This window comes from Micropterus salmoides, unplaced genomic scaffold (genome assembly GCF_014851395.1).
Source record: "Micropterus salmoides isolate LMB-PRFRI ecotype aquatic unplaced genomic scaffold, ASM1485139v1 Ms_hic_scaffold_12, whole genome shotgun sequence".
NCBI classification, from domain to species: Eukaryota; Metazoa; Chordata; class Actinopteri; order Centrarchiformes; family Centrarchidae; genus Micropterus; species Micropterus salmoides.
The window spans coordinates 1,942,263-1,963,018 of NW_024040263.1; the positions used below are offsets into that span (position 1 = coordinate 1,942,263).

General features: G+C 39.0%; 1 protein-coding gene across 2 annotated transcripts; it reads right to left on the reverse strand.

Annotated features, from left to right (window-relative positions):
* Positions 1 to 788: 788 nt before the first annotated feature.
* LOC119898634 (SUN domain-containing protein 2-like) lies at positions 789 to 20,545 on the reverse strand. 2 transcript variants are annotated; one of them, XM_038712795.1, is made up of 18 exons: positions 20,234 to 20,545; positions 12,721 to 12,829; positions 12,468 to 12,583; positions 11,484 to 11,844; positions 11,340 to 11,399; positions 10,980 to 11,051; positions 9,423 to 9,571; positions 8,996 to 9,046; positions 8,748 to 8,807; positions 8,058 to 8,108; positions 7,423 to 7,482; positions 4,219 to 4,413; positions 3,954 to 4,091; positions 3,602 to 3,698; positions 3,316 to 3,431; positions 2,890 to 3,063; positions 1,787 to 1,876; positions 789 to 1,568 (listed from the first exon to the last, which is right to left on the reverse strand). In XM_038712795.1, exons 4-18 carry the CDS (start codon positions 11,485 to 11,487, stop codon positions 1,452 to 1,454), a joined length of 1,434 nt encoding a protein of 477 aa, XP_038568723.1. In that variant the 5' UTR covers positions 11,488 to 11,844; positions 12,468 to 12,583; positions 12,721 to 12,829; positions 20,234 to 20,545; the 3' UTR covers positions 789 to 1,451. The 2 variants fall into 2 exon arrangements, with proteins under 2 accessions (XP_038568723.1, XP_038568724.1); XM_038712796.1 differs by lacking the exon at positions 20,234 to 20,545 and adding an exon at positions 14,942 to 15,119.
* Between the last annotated feature and the right edge of the window lie 211 nt (positions 20,546 to 20,756).

A 20,756-nucleotide genomic window follows, 5' to 3' on the forward strand; every position in this document is an offset into this window, starting at 1 on the left:
ATTATTTTACCTGAAATCACCTCTAGTGCACTTCCTAATAAGAAAAATTATCAAATATTTTCTCCACCATCTCCTGTCTAAATGTACTGTGTACAACAAACAAAGAACACATGGGAAATGACTGAATGACACTGATGTACACACTTCTGTTGTGTGCAGTCTAAACAAAATTTGTGTGAACAGCTACTATTTTAGAGATATTTAATCGTAAACTTGACGGACATGTCTAGCATGTTGGAAAGTAATAATACACATATTTCTTTCCTGGCTGTGTAGCTCATACAAAAAAACAAGTGTTATGTACAAGGATGTAGATACACAGATGTCACGAAGTCAACATGACGTCTTTCAAAGAGGTTAGAAAAAGAGGTTTTCAAGTATTTAAATACTGTGATTAAGTTATAAAATCAAAACTGATGAATTACAACTTGCTAAAAGAGAAAACAAAATAAATGTTACAAAGTTTCATATTTTACCTTTTATAGGAATATAAAATTAAATTAAATTTAACAGTAACAATACTGATTACAAAACATTCACTGCTGCCCTCTGTATAATTTCTACCCATTGTTCTTAGGATGGTATATCCTGTTAGTGACAACATCAGCAATAACCAAAGATCCTAAGAGTTACCTGTCAAAAATGGCATTCCAACCATTTAAGATAACTGGAAATTAACAAGCCCGATTGAGAACATCACAAACTAGAAAGATATTAAATACTGAAACATACTGAAACAAATTTAGTGCCAATAAAGGGACAGAGCATGATAGAAATACTTTTTTAAAAAAACTTAATTAAAGTCTCACTTATGTGTTATAGCAGAAAGCCTTGAGGTGCAAGCTTGTAAACAAGTTGTTGCTAGTTTAAATACCAGGACCATGCAGGGAAATCTTGGTCCATAAAGTTAATTTAAAACACTGTATTTTCTTAACTTGCCAGAGAACCATTGAGCAAGAAGTTCAACACTTAAGTGGCCCAGTCGTGGTAACACATAAAGAAATGTAATTTTACTGGGAAGCTCCAGGGTATGATTGTGTGAAGTAGGAAAAACCTGAAATCGTAGAAATAATTCATAATAACAAAAGTTATAACATTATCTAGCAGTCTTATCTGACAGAGCATCAAGTTTCCAGAACTTTATGCTCTGAAGTGGTTTTACTAGGTAGATTTTTGGGTTTTTGAAACACTCAACATTTATTAAATGTGTACACCTGAAATTGTGCACAAAAATAACCTCCTATGATTTCTGTCAACATAAAGCAACCCAAAACAAAGCAAAACCAGCTGACAGACATTACCCAACACTAAACACTTTTTCAGTAGTATTTGGCCCTGAACGCACCTCAGACAACCAAACTTAAGTTAACTTTTTAAATAGCATACTTTGCAAATGTACTTTCCGATATGTTGTAAAGAGACGCCACGTTGTGGTCAGTGAATCTGCTGTCTCATGTGGAAGCAATCTGTCCATGCACACGGAAGCGGTAAAGACACGTATATTCCACATGACCCCAGTTAGTGAGGACGCGCAGCTCCACAAATCTATACACCACGTCACTGGGGTTCTGGGGGGAGGGGGACACAGAAGAAAAGACAAGAATAGAGAAGAAAGACAGAAGAGAAAGACAGAAAATGTAAGAGAATAGAGGAAAACAGTGCAGGAGAGATGATGATAAAAAAGACAAAAAAAAATAGTCAGTTGTCAGATTGTTTGCATTTTCACAGTCCACAACAGCAAGTAGTTCGGTAAAGTCCAATTCATATTTTCTCCGGTTTAACTCACAGGCAGCTTAAACGTCTGTGTTGGCTCTCCATTTTCATCATAAGTGAATGTCCCCAGCAGTGTTCCTTCTTCTGTGTCATCTCTCATTCCCTGAGGAAGAGAAATCTACGTTAGAGCGGTGAAGAAATCAGAATTGGTAAGCCGCTATGAGACTTAAATTTTTTCCCCCTTTGGTTTAATCACAGAGTGACAGGGCTTTAAAATTAGGGTTGCACGATATCGTCAAAATGTGATATTGCGATACTGATCATGAATATTGCAATAACGATATTCATTTCGATATTGTTAAACTCATGTAAAAACACAAGTTAATGAGCCCTGTTTCTGAGAAGTTACCCATTTGATCTCCGTTGTTTCGTTGTCTCTCTGAGCCACACTATCTTCTTACTTTTGTCCTTTCTTTTCTTTCATTTTTGCGACTCGTTTTGCTTTTCTTTCTTTTCTTTTTTTCCCTTTCTCTCTTCACTCACTACTTTCTGCGACATTTTCGATATTTGACTGCGCAACGTGAAATTGCAATAACGATATTCAGTCAGCCTCGCAAAATAAAAAAAATGGAGGGTGACCAACAGATTTACATTTTACAATCTGAATTATCATGATTTAAACAAAAAGCAGTCTCTGAAAGCTTCCTCAAACACGATTCAGGTTTTATAACCATGCAGCTTCATTAAGCAGATTACAGGCTGTGTCCTATGTAAGCTAATATCCAACATTTTCCCACCCTCATTGCCTAATACCTGTAAGCTTTTAACAATTGCAAGAGCCAAACAGGCACAGCATTTTCTAATTATTCATCTTGAGGTAATGAGTTTAAAAGAACATTATACTTTTATTTTATTTCTAAATTACATTAAATTACATAAATGCCAAAATACTTTTAAAAGCTGCTATCGTCTAATTTTTTATTTTATTTTAACTTTTCTTTATATCTATTAATGAAAGAGGATTCAGGCAGTTTAGGTAGGTTTGTATTTGCTAATAATGTTTTGTTAGAATACACTAGAGCAGAGAGCGTGCAAGACATTTAATCCAGCAAATCACTTTTTATACAACACCATTCATGGGCAGCCATACTGCATTTCTAGGCTGGGAGCACTCACATAGACTTCAAAGTCTTTGGGGGCAGAGTCAATACGGCCAGTGGGGGAGTTGTAGCGCGGCAGGTGGTCCAGTGTCACATGAGTTATCGTGATGGGGTGAGACAGAGAGATCACAAGAGTCCCCTGGACACCATGAAATGCCCAACATTTCCCTGGGAGCAGCACTGGGTAGCCCTGTCACAAAAAGAAGAGACAGAGCTTTTAGTACCTGCCCAAGTGGTAAAACACTGGATAATTGTTTTCATTCTAAGAAACATTGAGAGAGATGAGCAGACGAGAAAAGAGAGAAAGGTCAAATGTCTTAAGAAGATAGATGAGGGTGGAACGTAATGGACATAAGTTGTTTAGGGAAAATAAAACAGATTTGAGGGGATAGATAGGACAGACTGGTAAGTTAGAAATAAAACACAGAGAACATCATAATACCTGAATAACAGTGCGTGGGCTTTCAGATGGGTACCACAGAGGGAATCCAAACAAGGTCACACATGCTGAACGAATGCGATATGTCTCTGAACACCTTGTACTGATCACACTGGCACCTACACACACACACACACACACAGACAAATAAAAGATTTCCCCTTGTGTTTCCCCCGTCAAAAATACCCAAATATTTTTAGTCAAATTTGTTTGTTTTTGTAAGTGACTACAGAGAGAATAAATTATTGGAAAATAAACCAAGTGACAGCGACATGAAGATATTCCCAACCTTGAGTCTCTAGTGCAAAGTCGGCAATTTTGTCAGCCATGGGACGTCCACAGTCTGAGCAGCTTCCTTTGTCACCGAGCCTGACAGCATCATGTTCCTGATTCACATTCACATACAGTACATATCGTGAGTATGTGTGCACCAAGTCAAATGTATCAACTTACGCCATGATGCAGACACACATTAACACTGAAATCAAATCATATAAGCAGTATTATTAAAAACGTATTAATACCACCACATGGCAGAGAAATAAAGCAATGACAGATTTTCTTGTGCTGTGATTATATTTATATGGGTTTGAGAGTTGGTAGGTGGTCCTGAAGATTATCTACTGTATCCCTAAAGCAACCTTGATGCGGTCAGTGAGCCACTTCTCCATGGCCTGCTGGAGCTCTGGGGTGAGACGGTTGTGGATGGGGTTGGCACTGGTATCAGGACAGGGGGCTGCAGGAGGCATCAGCTTGAAAGATGACCACTCCTGGGACAGCTACAAGAAACAGGCAGTCACATTATAGCCACATAATCTAAAGGAAACAGGTCAGGTTAGGAGATAACATGAACAAAACACAGCATTAACGAATGTCTTTTGTGTGCAGTTCTACCAACACTGTTACCTTGGTGGTCTGGGCCTCTAAAGCTTGGAGGCTGAGGCTGAGGCTGGCAGCAGCAGAGCGGCTGTCCGTCTGGTAATCCACCATCTGCATGCCTAACCGAGCAAGCTCCTGCTCCAAACGTAGCCGACTGTCCGAGTCCACAACCTCAAGCTTGGCTTTCATATCCTGAATGTCTTGCTGAAATCTCTCCTTCACCTGAGAGACAAATATATAATAGGGTCAGTCATTACTGGACTCATGGTGAGATTGGAGGAGTGACTGAGTGAAGAGTTGGGTGGTGTCAGGGAATCTGAATACAGCTATGGATCAGTCTTGAGGCTCTGGGATGTAAGAGGTTACTGTTGCAGTCAAATTTAATGCTTTTTAAGACCTTTAAGGGCGCTTTCACACCTGTAGTTCAGTTCATTTGGTCCGGGCCAAGTGAATAAAATGATGCACTGTTGCATTTTAGTTCTGGTCCGGTTCATGTTCACACTGCAGTTTTACAAACGAACCAAGAGAAGTAACCATGACGTTACACAGACTTACAGGTAGCTTGTTGATTGGACAGCTTTGACGATTGTCATCCTGCATCATCATCACGTAGAACTACCAGTTTTCTCCCAATAAGTAAATATACAGCCTATTACAATATACATTTCAACTGGAGTTTTGGAAAATGTTCTTGACTGACAGATCGCGTTCCTTCATCGTTTTGTCGCTATGGTTACACACACACACACACACACACACACACACACGTGTGGCTTTGATGGTGTCATTAATTATGAGGAGGGCAACACTCCAGTCCAGCAGGTGGCGCTAATGCACCTAAAACGGTTTATTTCTTGTATGTAAAGTATGTAGGCCATGTAATTGTAATGTAACGTAGGTAAGGAAATGTGCAAGTTAAAATACTGACATAAACCCTGATAACATGTTTTGGGCGGTTTTGTGTGTGTTTTGGCGGTTTTTGAACAGTTTTTGGGCTGGAATTCATCAGCAGGATCTGGCAACGCTGCAACACTCAATGCTTGGCTAGCTTCTTCTCCTCGTTCTATATAAAACATCTACGTGACAGATGCTGTTATAAGAGCAGCGTAACTCCTGTAAGGAATCAGGAGGTGCATAGCGAGTCTTTGATTGGGCCGAGTGGCAGAAAGTGACTGTGACAGCGAGCAAATATTCTAGAAGTGAATGTGAAAAACAGCATGTCAGCTTCTCAAGACCAAGAAACGTCTGTCTGTTGTTTCCCCACCTGCTGGAAAAGTGAAGCCGGTTTGCGCTAGCTAACGTCTCCCCTCCCCTTCAGACTGCGCAGCTGAGCAGGGAAGCTTATAACATTACAGCAGGCTACGTTTTATGGCTAAATGTAACTTTAGCTCAATTTATAGAAAGTAACTGGTAGCTGTATTTTATTACTGCCTACCTGTCCAATGTTGAGAACATCATGTACAAACATTTCTGTCCTGTACAGACTGATTCATCCTAAATAATTTTTCAGATGAGTCTGAAAAAGTGGTTGTTAGGGTGGTGACTGGAGGAGCTGAGCTTAGTAAAGCAAATTAGTGATGCAAACTAGTCCTTTTAAGCTAATGAGGAGACGTTTCTTTTGGGATTTTAATGTGCAAATAAAAACCACCTCAGAAGGGAAGAGGTTTCTCATGTTGCCTATTTTTTATATTAATGTCTACAGATAAATGTCAAAAGCTGTAAAATCAAGACACAAAAGGCAAACATGAACAATCGTATAATGATTCTGAGGTCATATTAACAGGGTTTTAGGGGGTGATGCCCAAAACATGCTGTGCCTTAAATGTCTAATTACTGTGGAGAGCATCATAACCAACCAAATTACTTTCCCCAAATCTAAAGGTTATAGTTCCTCCCCAGTAGACTGATCTTTGGCTATTGGTTATTTATTATCTGCTCTAGCTTTTCCAACTATTTGTTCAGAGATATGGTAAATATAATTGCCCAAGATGATGTAAAATTACATTTGTCACTGTACAACGTAATCCCTAACCCCTGACTACCACCTGACCATGACTACCACCAAAACATTCCTCTAAAGCTCACATAAAACTATGGGAAAACACTGAAATTTCAAGCTATTCTAATGTGCACTTTGAAAGACACTTTAGAAAGCTACTTTAACCTGTAGTTATAGATCATTTTTTGGACTTGCGCAAATGGAAGGAGGATGTGATGTATAGCTGTTGGAGCTAGACAGATTGATCAGATCTTCCTCCAACCACTTTAACTTGCGTCTCCCAGTCTTGCAGCCACGACTGACGATAATGGAACATGACACGCAGCCAGACGTCTGCAGCTAACGTACACGTAACATATGAGTTATATTAATGGCAGGGCTCTGGCATTGTCAAATACAAAAAAAAATAAAATCATACAAATACACACTCAAAGGTGTTTTAGGCGACAATTTTCCCACCAGCCTTAAACGCACCATCGGCAAATTTACTACCTACAGCAAATTTGCGGTTTAAGACAGTTTAAGATCTTAATTTCCCTGATTACATTTTAAGACCTTTTAAGACTTTTTAAGGAGCCGTGGGAACCTGTGTTGAGTCTTCTAGATGCATCATGGGTCTAATTAAATATTACATAACTGATGGGAAGTGACCACTTGGAAGCCCAAGTTTCACTCTCATACACGCTCTCAAGCCAGGTTTCTAAACAGAGTAGATGCTCAGTCTGCAAATAACAGTTGATGTCTGCAACTAGATGCATCATAGGTCTAATCAAACATTACATAACTGATGGGAAGTGACCACTTGGAAGCCCAAGTTTCACTCTCATACACACTCTCAAGCCAGGTTTCTAAACAGAGTAGATGCTCAGTCTGCAAATAACAGTTGATGTCTGCAACAGCAAGCTAGATAACTGTTCAGGATTGTAAAGGGTTTGCATTTCCAGAGTACTTTAAGTAAGTTAAACAATAAAAATAATAAAGTCACAAATTTATGTAGAAAATCTGCCTGTAAGTCTCTGCAGTTCCCCATCACCACCGCTAGATGTTACTCTACACAGCTGGGTTTTAACCCTGTTGTTACTTCCATCCTGGCTTCTATCCTTGTCTCACCAGGCAGGACTTTTCACCACACACTGAGCAACTTTGTTAACTACAAGAAGAAAGGAATGGCAGAAGACATAGATCATAACAGAGAAAGAAACTGGCAGAAACAGAGAGCGAGAGCCCCTTACCTGGGAGAGAAGGCGTTCCTGTTTTAACTGTAGGTCGTTCTGCTTCAGCTGCAGCTCCTCCTGCAATAAACAGATAAAGGTTACTGTCAAAACACACAAACTTAGATTCACATGATTTGGGATGAACAATTAATTGTAATATTATCGAAATAGCAATATGGCCAAATGCAATATCCAAATCACAGAAGCTGCAATTTTTGATAAAAGGTAAATTGTGTCACAAAACAGCATTATAATGAAGTAATGCAGTGCTGCAGAGACGCCCCAGCCAACAAATCTTGTTATCTAGATGTAAGAAAATAATGTTTGTTGGTAAAGTACCCCAACAAATGTTACTTCATCATGCTTTTGATATTTTATATATAACTGTAATGCAAAACGTATATTTCCTACAAGTCTTGAATCATATCACAAATCGTAATATCTGTCAAGATAATCACAATATGATTTTTTTTACCATATGGTGCAGCCCAACATCTGAGGCATCAAAGTTATTTTAGCCCCTTACTTTCATCACTTTCTTTATTTTGTTATATTGAGCAGGCTCAAACAAAGTGAAACTGCTGGAGCTAATACATCACACCTTAGTTTTTTTTTTACATGTTTCAGTAATTTGCAGACCATTTGTATCTTACCATAACACGCTGCATCTTTGCTTCTACAGCAGCAGACACAACGGAGGGATTCTAGAGGAAACAAAGACTCATAAATAGAGGTAACAAAAAAGACTCAAACATTTCATGCCAACAATCCACAAGTAAATAGGTGTGGAACTCCATGTAAGAAACATTTAGTTATATATGATTTTGTGCTTTATTGTAGTCTTCCATTAAAATTCTGACACTACACTTACAGACAGCTAAATTAATCAATTCCTCATGTATTTGTGAGCTTTTAAAATCCTTTAATGGCTGATCAAAGGAGCTATTCATATATTAAATTTAATTGATTTTGTATCATGATCCCCTACAAAATCGGATACTTTTTTCACATAAAAATAAAAAAAGATTAAAACGTTTAAAGGTTACAAAATGCATTTAAAACAGGAATTATAGCTTTGATATCTTTGATGAACGGTTCAGGATTGGCAGGTTTGCACTGCCAGAGTCTATGCAGTTCCCCATCACCACCACTAGATGTTACTCTACACAGCTGGGTTTTGCCCTGCTGACACTCCCAACCTGGCGTCTATCCTGGCCTCACCAGGCAGGACTTTTCACCACACACTGAGCAACTTTGTTAACTACAAGAAGAAAGGAATGGCAGAAGACAAAGAGAATAAAAGAGAAAGAAACAGGCAGAATCAGAGAGCAAGAGCTCCTTACCTGGGAGAGAAAGCGTTCTTGTTTCAGCTGTAGCTCGTTCTGCTTCAGTTGCAGCTCCTCCTGTAACAAACACAGATCCAGCTTACACTTCAAAAACATGGACTTAGATTTAAGAGGCCTCAAAATTGTTTTACCACTTTCCTTTCATTACTTCATTTTGTTACAAAGGGAAGCTGGTTGGTCTAATATATTACACCTTAGAATTTTATCATATTTTTTCAATAATTTGCAGACCATTTGTGTCTTACCATAAGATGCTGCATCTTTGCTTCTACTACAGCAGACACAATGGCTGGATCCTAGAGGGAAAAAAACATGACTCTTAATACATCGAGGCAACAAAAATTTCTCTCAAGCAAATGGATGTATGCTCCCTTCTCTTCTAACTGAATATTTGATGCCAGTTCTCTATTAATTCTGCTGGGTATTCTTGCACAATCTTACAGTTTTGCTTCTTTAATGTCCCTCCATTAAATTAGCAATAGGAAATAAATACTACATTGTTCATGTACAGTCCTGCAAAATGTAAACAAAGAAATTGACACATTACACAACATGGAAGAAATCTGAGGATCAAAGTTACTTGGAGAGTGTAAGAAACATTTGCAATAACCCACGGTAATCGATTCATCAATCCACACACATAACCAGCGAGACGAAGATAATCTGCCCTACCACCACAGGTGTAGGATGCACGGTGTTGAGCTGAGGTGAAGGAATGGCAAGGATAACAGGTTGACTCTCGGGTTTTGTCTGAGACAGGGGTTTTGTGACCATCATGTGGGAGATGAGAGAGGTCAGTAAGGGAAGGAGGAACCAAATACCTGGAGAAAACAGGAGGAATGATGTCTTAAAGATAGGGTAGGCAATTTATTTCAGAAGCTGTTCGGTTATATTTATTGTAATTCTCTTCACATCCAGACATCAATTAATAAATCAAATAAAAAAAACAATCATTACAGTCCGAAATGATTCTTTGGCCTCTGATTTGTGCCCGATCACTCACTGCACATGAAAATGTGTTTGGGAGAGCGGCTTTGGAGAAGGGATGGGGAGGATTTCTTTTGGCGGGATACTTTTAAAATCTGTTAGTGATGTGCGATACTAATTATTTCCTATACGATCCAATACCAAGTAATACCCAGGCTGGTATTGCCGATACAAATACTTTACATATTTTATTTCTAGTTTAATGTGACCTCCCCCCCTCCCGTTTCTGTATTTATGAGGGAAATAAAGAGTTGGCTGTAGGCTTACCAATTCCAAATAATAGCTGCATAATGACAAGACATCAAACTACTGTCATATTTAATTATAATAAAAAAATATTGCTCAGAACTGCTGCTTCATAACATCATCCTATTATTGTGACTTAATCTCAGATGTCAGATGTGTAACAAAGGAGGTGGAAGGAGAAGTAGTCCCTAACAACCCAAGTATAATTAGACCATCCTGGTAACGATAGTTATGATAAAAAAACACACTCACTCCAAATGACTTTGTTCTGTTATCGATCCTAGAGCAGGAAATGTTGGTATCAGAAGTATCGATACTTTAGTATCGATCTGCATATCACTACTGTCTGTCTCTTGCTAGTTTCTCTAACGGTGCCTACCCCAGCTTTAAGAACATCACTTAGAAACAGAGACACACAAAGTAAACATCACCCATCACCCATGACTGACATTTACTGTGACTCATTCAGTCACACTGAGGTGGAGACGTGTGAGGAAAAACTCAACACAAAAGCAGAGGAGACCAAGCAGTGCTGCCGTGCAAGTCAAACACACTCATTCTGGGGCGGACGCTACCACCTCTGCTAACCACTTAACTAAGATTACATATAATGAATACATCTACCTTGTACTAAGATGTCTTCAGAAAAGTACAGTAATGTGCAAACATTTTAGGCAAGTGTGGAAAAATGCTGTAAAGCAAGAATGCTTTCAAAAATATACATGTTTATAGATTAGATTTATCAATTGCAAGCAATCAAGAAAAGTTGAAAAATCTTTGATTTTCTTTTAGCACCTGTGTGACTTTTCCAAAGTGATAATAAAAACCTTTAAATTGTCTCCTGCAGACAAAGAAACATGGGAAACAAGACTTCAGAATTTAGGGCACAGCATGACCAAACTAGATGTTCCAGGGGATGATGAGGTGTCTCCAAGTTGTGACTGAAAAACTGACCAAATGACACGCAAACGTCTGTTGAATGTTTTTGTCACTTACATGTAAGTATGATGAGGAGAAGGATAAGCAGACCACAAGCCTTCTTCGTGTGACTGCTGAATGAAGTATTAGCTGCAGGCACAAGAAGAAAAGGTTATGTGCAGCGATTTTGATAAGCTGGAGATAAATCACATGCATCGATTGTGAAAACACAAACCTACAAGCACGAGAAAGCTCTATAAAAATTAACTCATGGAAATCATGGAAATGTGAACACATGCTGTATAAATCCACTTAACAATGCTAGAAACACAAGCACATGTGTGTACAAACTGTTCATATACATATACATACATACATACATACATACATACATACACACACACATAAAAAAGACAAACATGTACACCAACACCATACCTAAAGATGCCAGGTGCATTATTTTTGACTGTACTGCGATGGCCATCAATGAGATTGAGTCTGCACAAAACATAGGAAACAATGTGATTATCACATAGTAATACACAGACACACATATACAAACACACACTCACCCATACTCACCCATAAGACTAAAGAAGGCACTGCTGATTCTGCTGCCATATCCAGAACTGGGAGCCCCACTGATCCCTTCTGCCGCTGCTGGTGGCGGCGGATGTGGGCTTCCTGTGCGTACCCTCAGAGGATGAGTACCCTGAGCTGTCCACAGTGCTCTGGCTCTGTTCCTTGAGACTGGGCTTGAGGTGTGATTCTGGTCTGCTTGAGCTGCTGCTCTTCTCTGGAGATACTGAGGGGCAGCAGGTGGGCGTCTGACTCCGGGCTGATGATGGTGTCAGTGCAGGCCGAGGGGTGGCCATGGTGGAAATGTAGGGTACGGTCCTCATGGTTGGCTCGGTCTGACTGCTCGCGGGAGAAGGACTCAAGCCTAAGAGGTAGAAGGGAGATGAGGAGAGACAGAAATAGTGAGCAGTCAGCTGTGAATAATTATAATAGCTAATAATTTGTTTTCTTGTTGCAAGACTTTCTTTCATGTTTTTTTTCTTTTTTTGTAATTGTCCCTCTAACCTTTACCTCTTCAGGCCTCTTAAGTTGAACTGGTCACATGTAACCAGTGACGAGGGGTTGTAAGTAGGGACTGGTTTGTTAGAAGGGATCATGAACTAAACAGTTTTGGAACCACTTCTTTAAACTATAAAATGATAATAATAAAAACTTCATATCTCAATTTTAGCTAGCTCATTGTGACATCTTCACGTTGACTGTTTTTTGTCCAACCAACAGTCCAATACTCAAAATTATTCAGTTTACATTGGTATAAAAAAGCAAAAAGAAGCCATGCCTCATATGTGAGATTCTGGAACAGTGAATGTTTAGTAGTTTTTTTCTCTCTCAAAAATGTTGTTGAAGGCAAATTGTTTCGGCGCTGTTCTGAAATATCTCCCTATTTGAATGCAGGAAACCCTGTTTCATCCGTGCTATTAGTTTTATTTTTGTATTGACAGGATATTATGTCATTATTGCACTGATGGGATGGTGTATTGTTTTTACCATCATACTGGCTTGCAGTGATGGGCGGCTTGGCACTGGCAGAAATAGCATTGCTATTGGCTCTACTGGGGGTACGAGAGCCGGCCTTGCGGGTCCCTGCCTTCTTCTTGAAAACCCTGATGATGATAAACAAAACAACACACACACACAAAAAAGGGGGGTTGTTATAGGACAAAGGACAAATATTGCCTAACATTACAGTTTGCAAAAAAAAGTTTGCTTGGAATTCACACACACAGTCAGAGTTACGTACTTGACAGGGTTTTCACGGTAGGATATGTTTGTCACACTACTCGAATCAGATTCTTCATCTGAATTATAGTAGCCACCAGACACCAGGCGAGAGCTCCTACGAGACATGACTAAAAGACAAAGACAGAAAAACAATGAGACATGATTAATCAATATTTTACGTAGCTTCTTAAATTGCATAATGCCTTTGATCAGTACAGGCTGGCAGGAGGTGGTCAGCTCAGTGCCATATATACACACCAGCCCTCATTTATCAAATGAACGTACAACAGGAAAGTGTGCGCATGCTCATTTCAACGCAAAGATGGGCCATTTGATGTACCGATGCAGCCAGAGGAACCTTTGCCTAGACAGCTGTGGCCAGCAGCCCCAACTTGGTACTGTTGCTATATGAAGGAGACAGGACCTAATACATTGTTTCTATGATGTACAGTATACCGTAACACTTAAAACACAATACTATTGTGGGCCAATGTGATAAACAATTTCAGAAAGTGAAGTCTACTGGAAACACTGTTTTTAATTATGCATTCATGCATTCACATATGGGGCAGAATCAATCTTTCTTTAAAAGTAATGATGCTCAACCCCTATTACATAGTACAAAGAGCATGTTAGTTAGTAGCAGTGGGAGATACCGTAGCTATACTGCTACTAAAAGTCAGTAAGTAACTCAGTAGCAAAAGAAGCACAATTAGTGGAAATGTTGAAGCTGCAGTAACATCAATAGTGGTTACAGTACTACTTAACATTGTGGTAGTAACAGTGCCAGTAACAGCAAGTTACAGATAATAGTCGTATATTAGTTTAAGTAGCAGTGGTAATGGTACCAGATGCAGAAGCAGGAGTATTAGTACCAGTACAGTAAAAGATGCAGTAGCAGTAATAGTAGTGGTACAGTAGCAGTTTATGTAGTAGTGGTAGAGTTGTAATACTAACAGAAAGTCTGACAGATGCTCTCGTGGTTAATCTTGGTAGTCTGTAATCCAACTAATCTACAGGGGCTACCCTGCTGCTCAAACACTAACTGCGACTTGCAGAGCATAAATAAAACACCAAAACAAATGCATATGAACAGTGCACAAGCTTAATGAACAAAGACTGACACTGTCAGACACATTCAGAGTACATACTAGCGTTCAAAACAACAATTGAGAGAGACAAAAACACACATAAATGCAGCATACCTTAACTGACCCACCATGCTTATAGAGAGAAAAGAGCTTGAGAAAGTCTTACAGTTTCACAGCGGCTGATGAAGATGTCGAGAGCAGAGACCTGAATTCAGCTGCACTACACTATGGTCACGTTTGGTAGAAAGTATCCGGCAGTTTAACGTTCAGAAATGCTGCCATCACAATCATTACGTAACAGGCATCTTAGGGTGAGCGATCTGATTGGTTAGTGTGTTGTGTTCTTACAATGTAAACGATTACCATAAACTGCAGCTCACAAGCTTAACTGTTTGCTGTGCCGACTCCTGTGGCAAGCAAACTTTACCCCTTAAAATAATTTGAAGAAAATAGACCATCAGATCTGATAGATATTGCTCTTTTAGTATCATTGTTGTAAGATGCATGTTCTTTATAAATTCACAGAGCATTTGTATAAAGCCTTCTAAGCACTGCTGTCTCTACACTTACAGTAAAGAGTGGCCTCTTATATGTGATTACAAATATTTATACCCATTCTGTCCCCACAAAATGCAGCAGAATATAGAAAAAACCAACAGTTTGCAATATCTGCATTTAACTGTTCCATTTTTACAGTATTTTACTATTTCAAGAATGCTATAAGACAAGGGTCCACATATTTGACACCAAAATCAGCTGTCTTTCCTGCTGAATGCCATCCATCCAAACAAGTTTATTTTTATTTTTTTTAATTACAGACTAGTTACATACAGTAGCTTGTAGCACATCCTAGTGTTGTGGCTATGTAAGGTTGATGCCATGACATTGTAACATCATTGAACACACAGACTCATCATCACAAAGAATGTAACATTTTGACATCTTGGATTTTCTGGCTGACTTCTGATACATTTATGCAACATAAGTTGCAAGACAAATTGGCCATCAAAAGTGAAATGTTGGAAAGTAACCTGATTTTAAAAGATCTAAACTTTAGTCTATCCCCTCTAGTGGCCGTCATTCAGCTCTGTAGCTGTAGTTAGAGTGTCTATTTATTTGAATCCACAGCATAAAAAAAAATCGACTAACCTTTAGAGTTTTTAAATCCAGTCTTGTAACTTTACAGTGTGTAAATCCTACATCTTACGGTGCTTCCTCTCCATTAAAAGAGACTTCTGGTCTAAAAAGAACTAACCTGGTTGATTAGCCTTCTGATATCATTAGCTGGGGACAGGACCACAACAGAGCAGCAACTAACTAATGCTGCTGAAAAGAGCGGCAGAAGATGTCAGAAAGGGAAGCTGTGGCTGTTTGTACCCAACAGACAGAGACAGGAAGTCAGCACACACGCACATAGAAACCTCCACTCCCAAAAAGGGGTGTGAAGGCTCAATTTAGCTAAATTTGATCATCTTGCTCAGTGGAGACTATAACACTCATGCACAACTGAGATATCTTTCCACTAAAGCCTTTCTCAGTACACATGCTCAACATTACTACATAGATTAGTCACATCTTTTTCTTCAATTGCATCATCCTCCACTGGTTCTGTGCATGCTACTGTTGTATACAGAGTGAGTGAGGAGGATTTCCAGTCTTACATAAAAAATTGAGCAGACAGACTGAAAAGAGTAAAGAGGTCGGAACATCACCAAACCGTGTCGATGTTGTCAACAGCCAATAATAGCAACATCACACGTGTTTACGCATAACAGCAGTCCACTGCTGTGGTTGCCACTGACAGCTGACAGGCCTGCTCTGTTCACTGTAAATAATAAGTGCACAACATCATATCGGAACTATTATTTCTGCAGCAGCTGCAAACAATCCATAAGTGAGGTCTTATTTTCCAAAACACTTGGGTAAAAATGTCTTAAACCCTGAAGCTGCATATTACGCCACTTGTCTTAAGAAACATTTTCCCACAGCAAACTCCTTATCAGTTAAACTTTAAAGGACAAAAATGCTGCATTGGTACAGTGATAACAGCAAGAAGCAGCAGCTGTTTTCAGCTGTAAATGCGTGTGTTTATTGTAACTCTCCCTCTCGTGTCTATAAAACCACCAGGCTGTTTATGTAAATGAGGTCTTACATTTTCATTTTGAATATTAGCTGCTGACGCTCATATCCTGAGAGATTTTTCAACAAGGGCGATGGCAGAATTATCATTACGAGCAGCCATTTGATTAAACAAGGATTAAAAAAAGGATATGGCTACTGAACTGTGGAGGATGAGATATTTAACACTGCTCTCAGACACAAACCTCAGTTCTCAAAGATAGACCAAAACGTGTTTTTTTTTTTGTTTTTTTTTTTAATTACAACATGCAGATCTTATCGTGAACACAAAACAAACAAACAGCAACTAGGGTCACAAATATTTAGACTCCACAGTAACAGTTGCTGTAGAGTAACTCTTTTCACACAATTAGCCTTTCTTGCTTCATAGCACGTCAAGAGGCTTTAGCTAAGAGTGTAGAGAAAGGAGCAGTTTGTACGATAATTCCCTCAAATCCCCCTTCCAGTGGCATCTCAGCACAGCCTAGCTCAGCACTTTTCCCCTGCTGAACATACCAACCCCCTCCTTATTAAAGCAGACCAATTCTGCCCTTTTCTCTCCCCCCCCCCCTTCATCTTTGTCTTATTTCACGTCCTCATCCTTGACCAGTTTCTTCACTACAATACTGTAGAAATGTTTGATCTAATCCTACATCCTTCTGTAGCTGTTTCCTCTTTGCATCTAGCTAATCATCATATCCCCTCGCTCAAAACTAAATAATATTCTATGATTGACCATTCATACTCTAAAGCCTTTGTTTGTCCTGGAATGGAAAGACATTATAAAGATTTCAAGAGGTTTTCAATTTCAAGAGCCTTGTTCTTCCAAGGAAGGTCTGTATAGAAAGCATATGCTTGTTTTTTTACCGTGGTCACTCTTGCATTGAACTACTCTGTGTCTGGTCTATGAGACTTTAAGGTCTGTAAAGTCAATAGGCAAATGTCGGTGGGACAGGAACATCCCCTGATAGATAAAGGGAAACCTGTTTCACTTCATGTGCAGAAAGACACAAAAGGTGCTGTTCATTCAGAGTAGAGAGCACAAGCTGCTAAAATTGCATTTAAATCTTGTGACATTACAGCTACACTTGGAGTGATTCTCTTGGGAGAATTAACCAGCCAGTATCATGACACCAGCAGAGACACACATCACATCTGGCAGTAACTTAAGATGAATTTGTCTAAATGAAACTCTTCGTGCAAGGTATTTTCAGTGCTCTGTCCACAGGAAGTGAATTAGAAGCAAATCTCGAGAGTGAAACTGTCTCCCGAACACCAGTGAGCTACCATAGTCCACCCTTTTATTTCTCACATCCCCTTACAGGATTTATAAACAAATGAAATTGAAATTCTTCTGGGCATATGAGTACTGGTTAACGCAATCTGGACCCACTCCGGTGACAACAGCAGTGTAAAACTGTGCTATGTAAAACAAAACACACATGTACAAGCATGTGTGAGCCCAATAAGCCACAGCCAGGAATGTGCACTGGATCTAAATCTGAGGGAGCAGAGGATCGGGATGTAGTGGTGGTGTTTGCTTAGGGCTAGGCTGGGCAGAGCAGGGCAGGGCAGGGCACTGTGACTGGTCCAGTATCCAGACCACTGACACTAGCAGTGCACAGACAAAGAAGAAAAAAAATGACAAGAGCATAGAGGTAATGGGAGAAAAAAAGAGAGAGAAAGAGCTAGAGCAGACAGGGACAAAGGCACTCGGAGGGTGGAGAGAAAGATCAGCAGCACAACAAAGATGACAGGATGAATGGTGGACAAAGGGTTCAAATGACAAAGGGGAATGTGAGAAATTTGAATTGTGTGAGAAATCTGTGTTTGAATTCACAAGGGCGAAAATGTGTAAAACTCTCTTGTGGGTTTAAAAACCAGCAAGGGAGTTCACTCAATGAGTGGAAAAGTGCAGAAAAAAAGGGAGAGAGAAAGCACAGGAATGAAAGGCTATGGAAAGAAAAAAGTAAATACAGTGGGAAGGAGCTGGCAAAGAAAGGAATGCAGAGAATAATAACCCAATCAATCCTAAATGGACTGGCAACTGGTTGAATACTGTGGCTAACTTTAGGACAGTGCCAGTGAATTATGACTCAGGCATACAGAGCTGATGAGTCATCTGTGTGCACTGCTTTAGACAAATTACCCCAAGCTCTTTGTAAAGTAGAAGGGGAAAACACAAGCTACGGTTATTTAGCTAAGCAGCTACATAATAAGGTCTGTGTATATCAATGTGAACCAGATGCTTACTCTCTTCCATGCCGCATACGCTTATTAGGCCTTACAGGAGGACTGGAGTAAGAACAAGCCTGAGATCCTCTACAAATAAGTTCCACTGCTGCAGAGCCTTTGTTGTCTGGGCCTTTCAGCTAAGCATCCCTGCATTACTATCTCAGGCAGGCAAAATAACCTCTATCCGTCCTCAACACACATCTTTATCTTACAGCCTTCTTGACTCTCTTACAATTTTTATTTTATAAATGGTTTACAGTTTGTTACTGCTATATCCTTCTTTTAGTAATATGAATGAGTTAAAAGATATTTTGGGTATTTTTAAAATCTAGTCCCTATTTTCATATATTTAGAAGATTATTTATTATTTAGATTATTTGAAATGAAGGAAGACGACGGTGGAAACGTGAATCAGAGCTGGGGAGAGAAGTCTGTTGTGTTGCAGTAATGTTAGGGAATAAATCTTGCTAGCATCTCCTCTTTGTAGGCAACAAACTCCTTTCCCTCGTTTCCACTGTAGTTTCCTGCAACAACTCGCCTCTCACTATATTTCACAGTGAGAATTGTCCTTGAGCGAGGGGTGTCACCCCCAGTCACTCGTAGGGATACTATCCATTATGTTGGTAGACACCAGTCTGAGCCAGAAGCACTTTTTGTGGATGTACAGACGCAAGGATTCCACAACATTTCGACACCAAAATATGTGAAAATCGAGACGATCAAGTTTAAAAATACAGAAATGATCCTTTCATAAAATAAAACGGATAAAATAGAAATAATAATTTTTACTTTAATATTCTAAAATAGTATCTGCTTACGTGAAGATAATTATAAAGTATGATACAACTCTAATTTTCTTAATTTCTTTCAGATATCATTTTGTGAGAAATTTATTGAGAAAAACTATTTACGTTTTAATCTTTAAATGAGACAAAGAACAGCATATCAAAATATAGTTCAATTGAAAACAACGAACGATGCTGTTACAAACAAACAGAAAATGAAGCACATCAAACCTGTTGAGGGACTAAATGGAAATTATATTTAAGATAAGTTTGATACAACAGTTCAAAAGGTTATGTTTATTGTTTTACATGGGGGGGCTGGAGCCAATCCTAGCTGACATCGGGCTAAATGCTGGGTACACACAGGTCGCCAGTCCATCGCAGGGCCAGACTAAGAAAGCCTAGTCCCAAATTAACTTTTGCTGCTGAATACTACAAACTTGCTGTAAGTTACTGAATATTGGAGGAAGTTACACATCCCTTTTCAAGAGACACCCCCTGCATGCCCTTTGGGATCCCCTTACCCCTACAGCCAATCTAGAGAGAAAATGGGCTTTTATTAGTTTTCCTCTACTTTCAGAAAGTTCAGCAATTACGAAATTAACTGACAGTCCACTCTTGTTGGTCACATGACAGTTGCATATAATACTACAACATACATTAATTTAATTAGTGGATTATATTTTGTAAGATTATTATATTTGCCCCATAAATGTAATGGAGTAAAAGTACAAAGCGAATACAAGTACCTCAAAATTGTACTTATGAACAGTACTTGAGTAAGTGTAACCTTAGTTAACGTTACATCCCACCACTGTTAGCTAACGTTAGCAAGTAAGTTAAACCCTAACGTTACTTAAAATATTTTAACGCTAGTAAATGTGTTTAACGTAGCAGTTATTTTGTCTAACTTGACCCAGCTTTGAAAATAAACAAAAATCCTAACCTAGCTACAGTTAATGCCTGTAGTAATTACTAGTTGAAGCAATTTAACGTGACGTTAACGTTATATGTTTATCAGCCCAATAATGTAATATAACTTTACTGTATAATTTAGCACTGTTAACATGTAACATTAAGCCAATTGTGAAATGTGTAATTTCTTTACGTTATCAGCTAAGTCAACGCTATAACGCTACGCTGTCTAACGGTAACAGTTAATTAGTCCATCACCGCAGCAGGTAATTAATCAACTGACAAAAGCATTCCAAAGACGAAAAATGTTGGTTTAACAGCTAAAGTTACTAAGCGAGTACATCAGACATGAGTTGGGCTACTGTTGAACTCTGTGTCCTAAACTTACCTCGTTATGATGTGAAGTCTGTCGCAGTTGAACAAAAACACCACGCCAACCAACAGCCAGGCGGTTAACGTTAAGTGTCAGATTCTCTGTCAGGAAATGATAATCCTCTCTTCAGCCCGCACGACCACCAAGCTCCGTTTAAAGAAACATCTTCAGCACTCACAGAGTCCCAAAACAGAAACTTAATTATTGATGGATTTCAATGAGTAACGTTAAAGTATGGGGCTGGAAGGCATGATAGTGGGCCGAGTGAGACAGACTGACACTTGATGTGACAGCTTGGAGGTTTCACCACAACAAACGTTGACAGTAGAAGAGTCAAGCTAGCCAGAAGACAAAGATTTCCGGTTAAGTTTTACAAAATAAACTCTGCATCACGATTCCGAGATGCAGTGTTTATAAATTGTGTTGTATCTTTTTCATTAATATTTCATTTGTATTTTAATGTATTATTATTATTATTATTATTATTATATTGCAAATAAACAAAATGGTGGATGGCTATCTCATTCAAATTATAAAA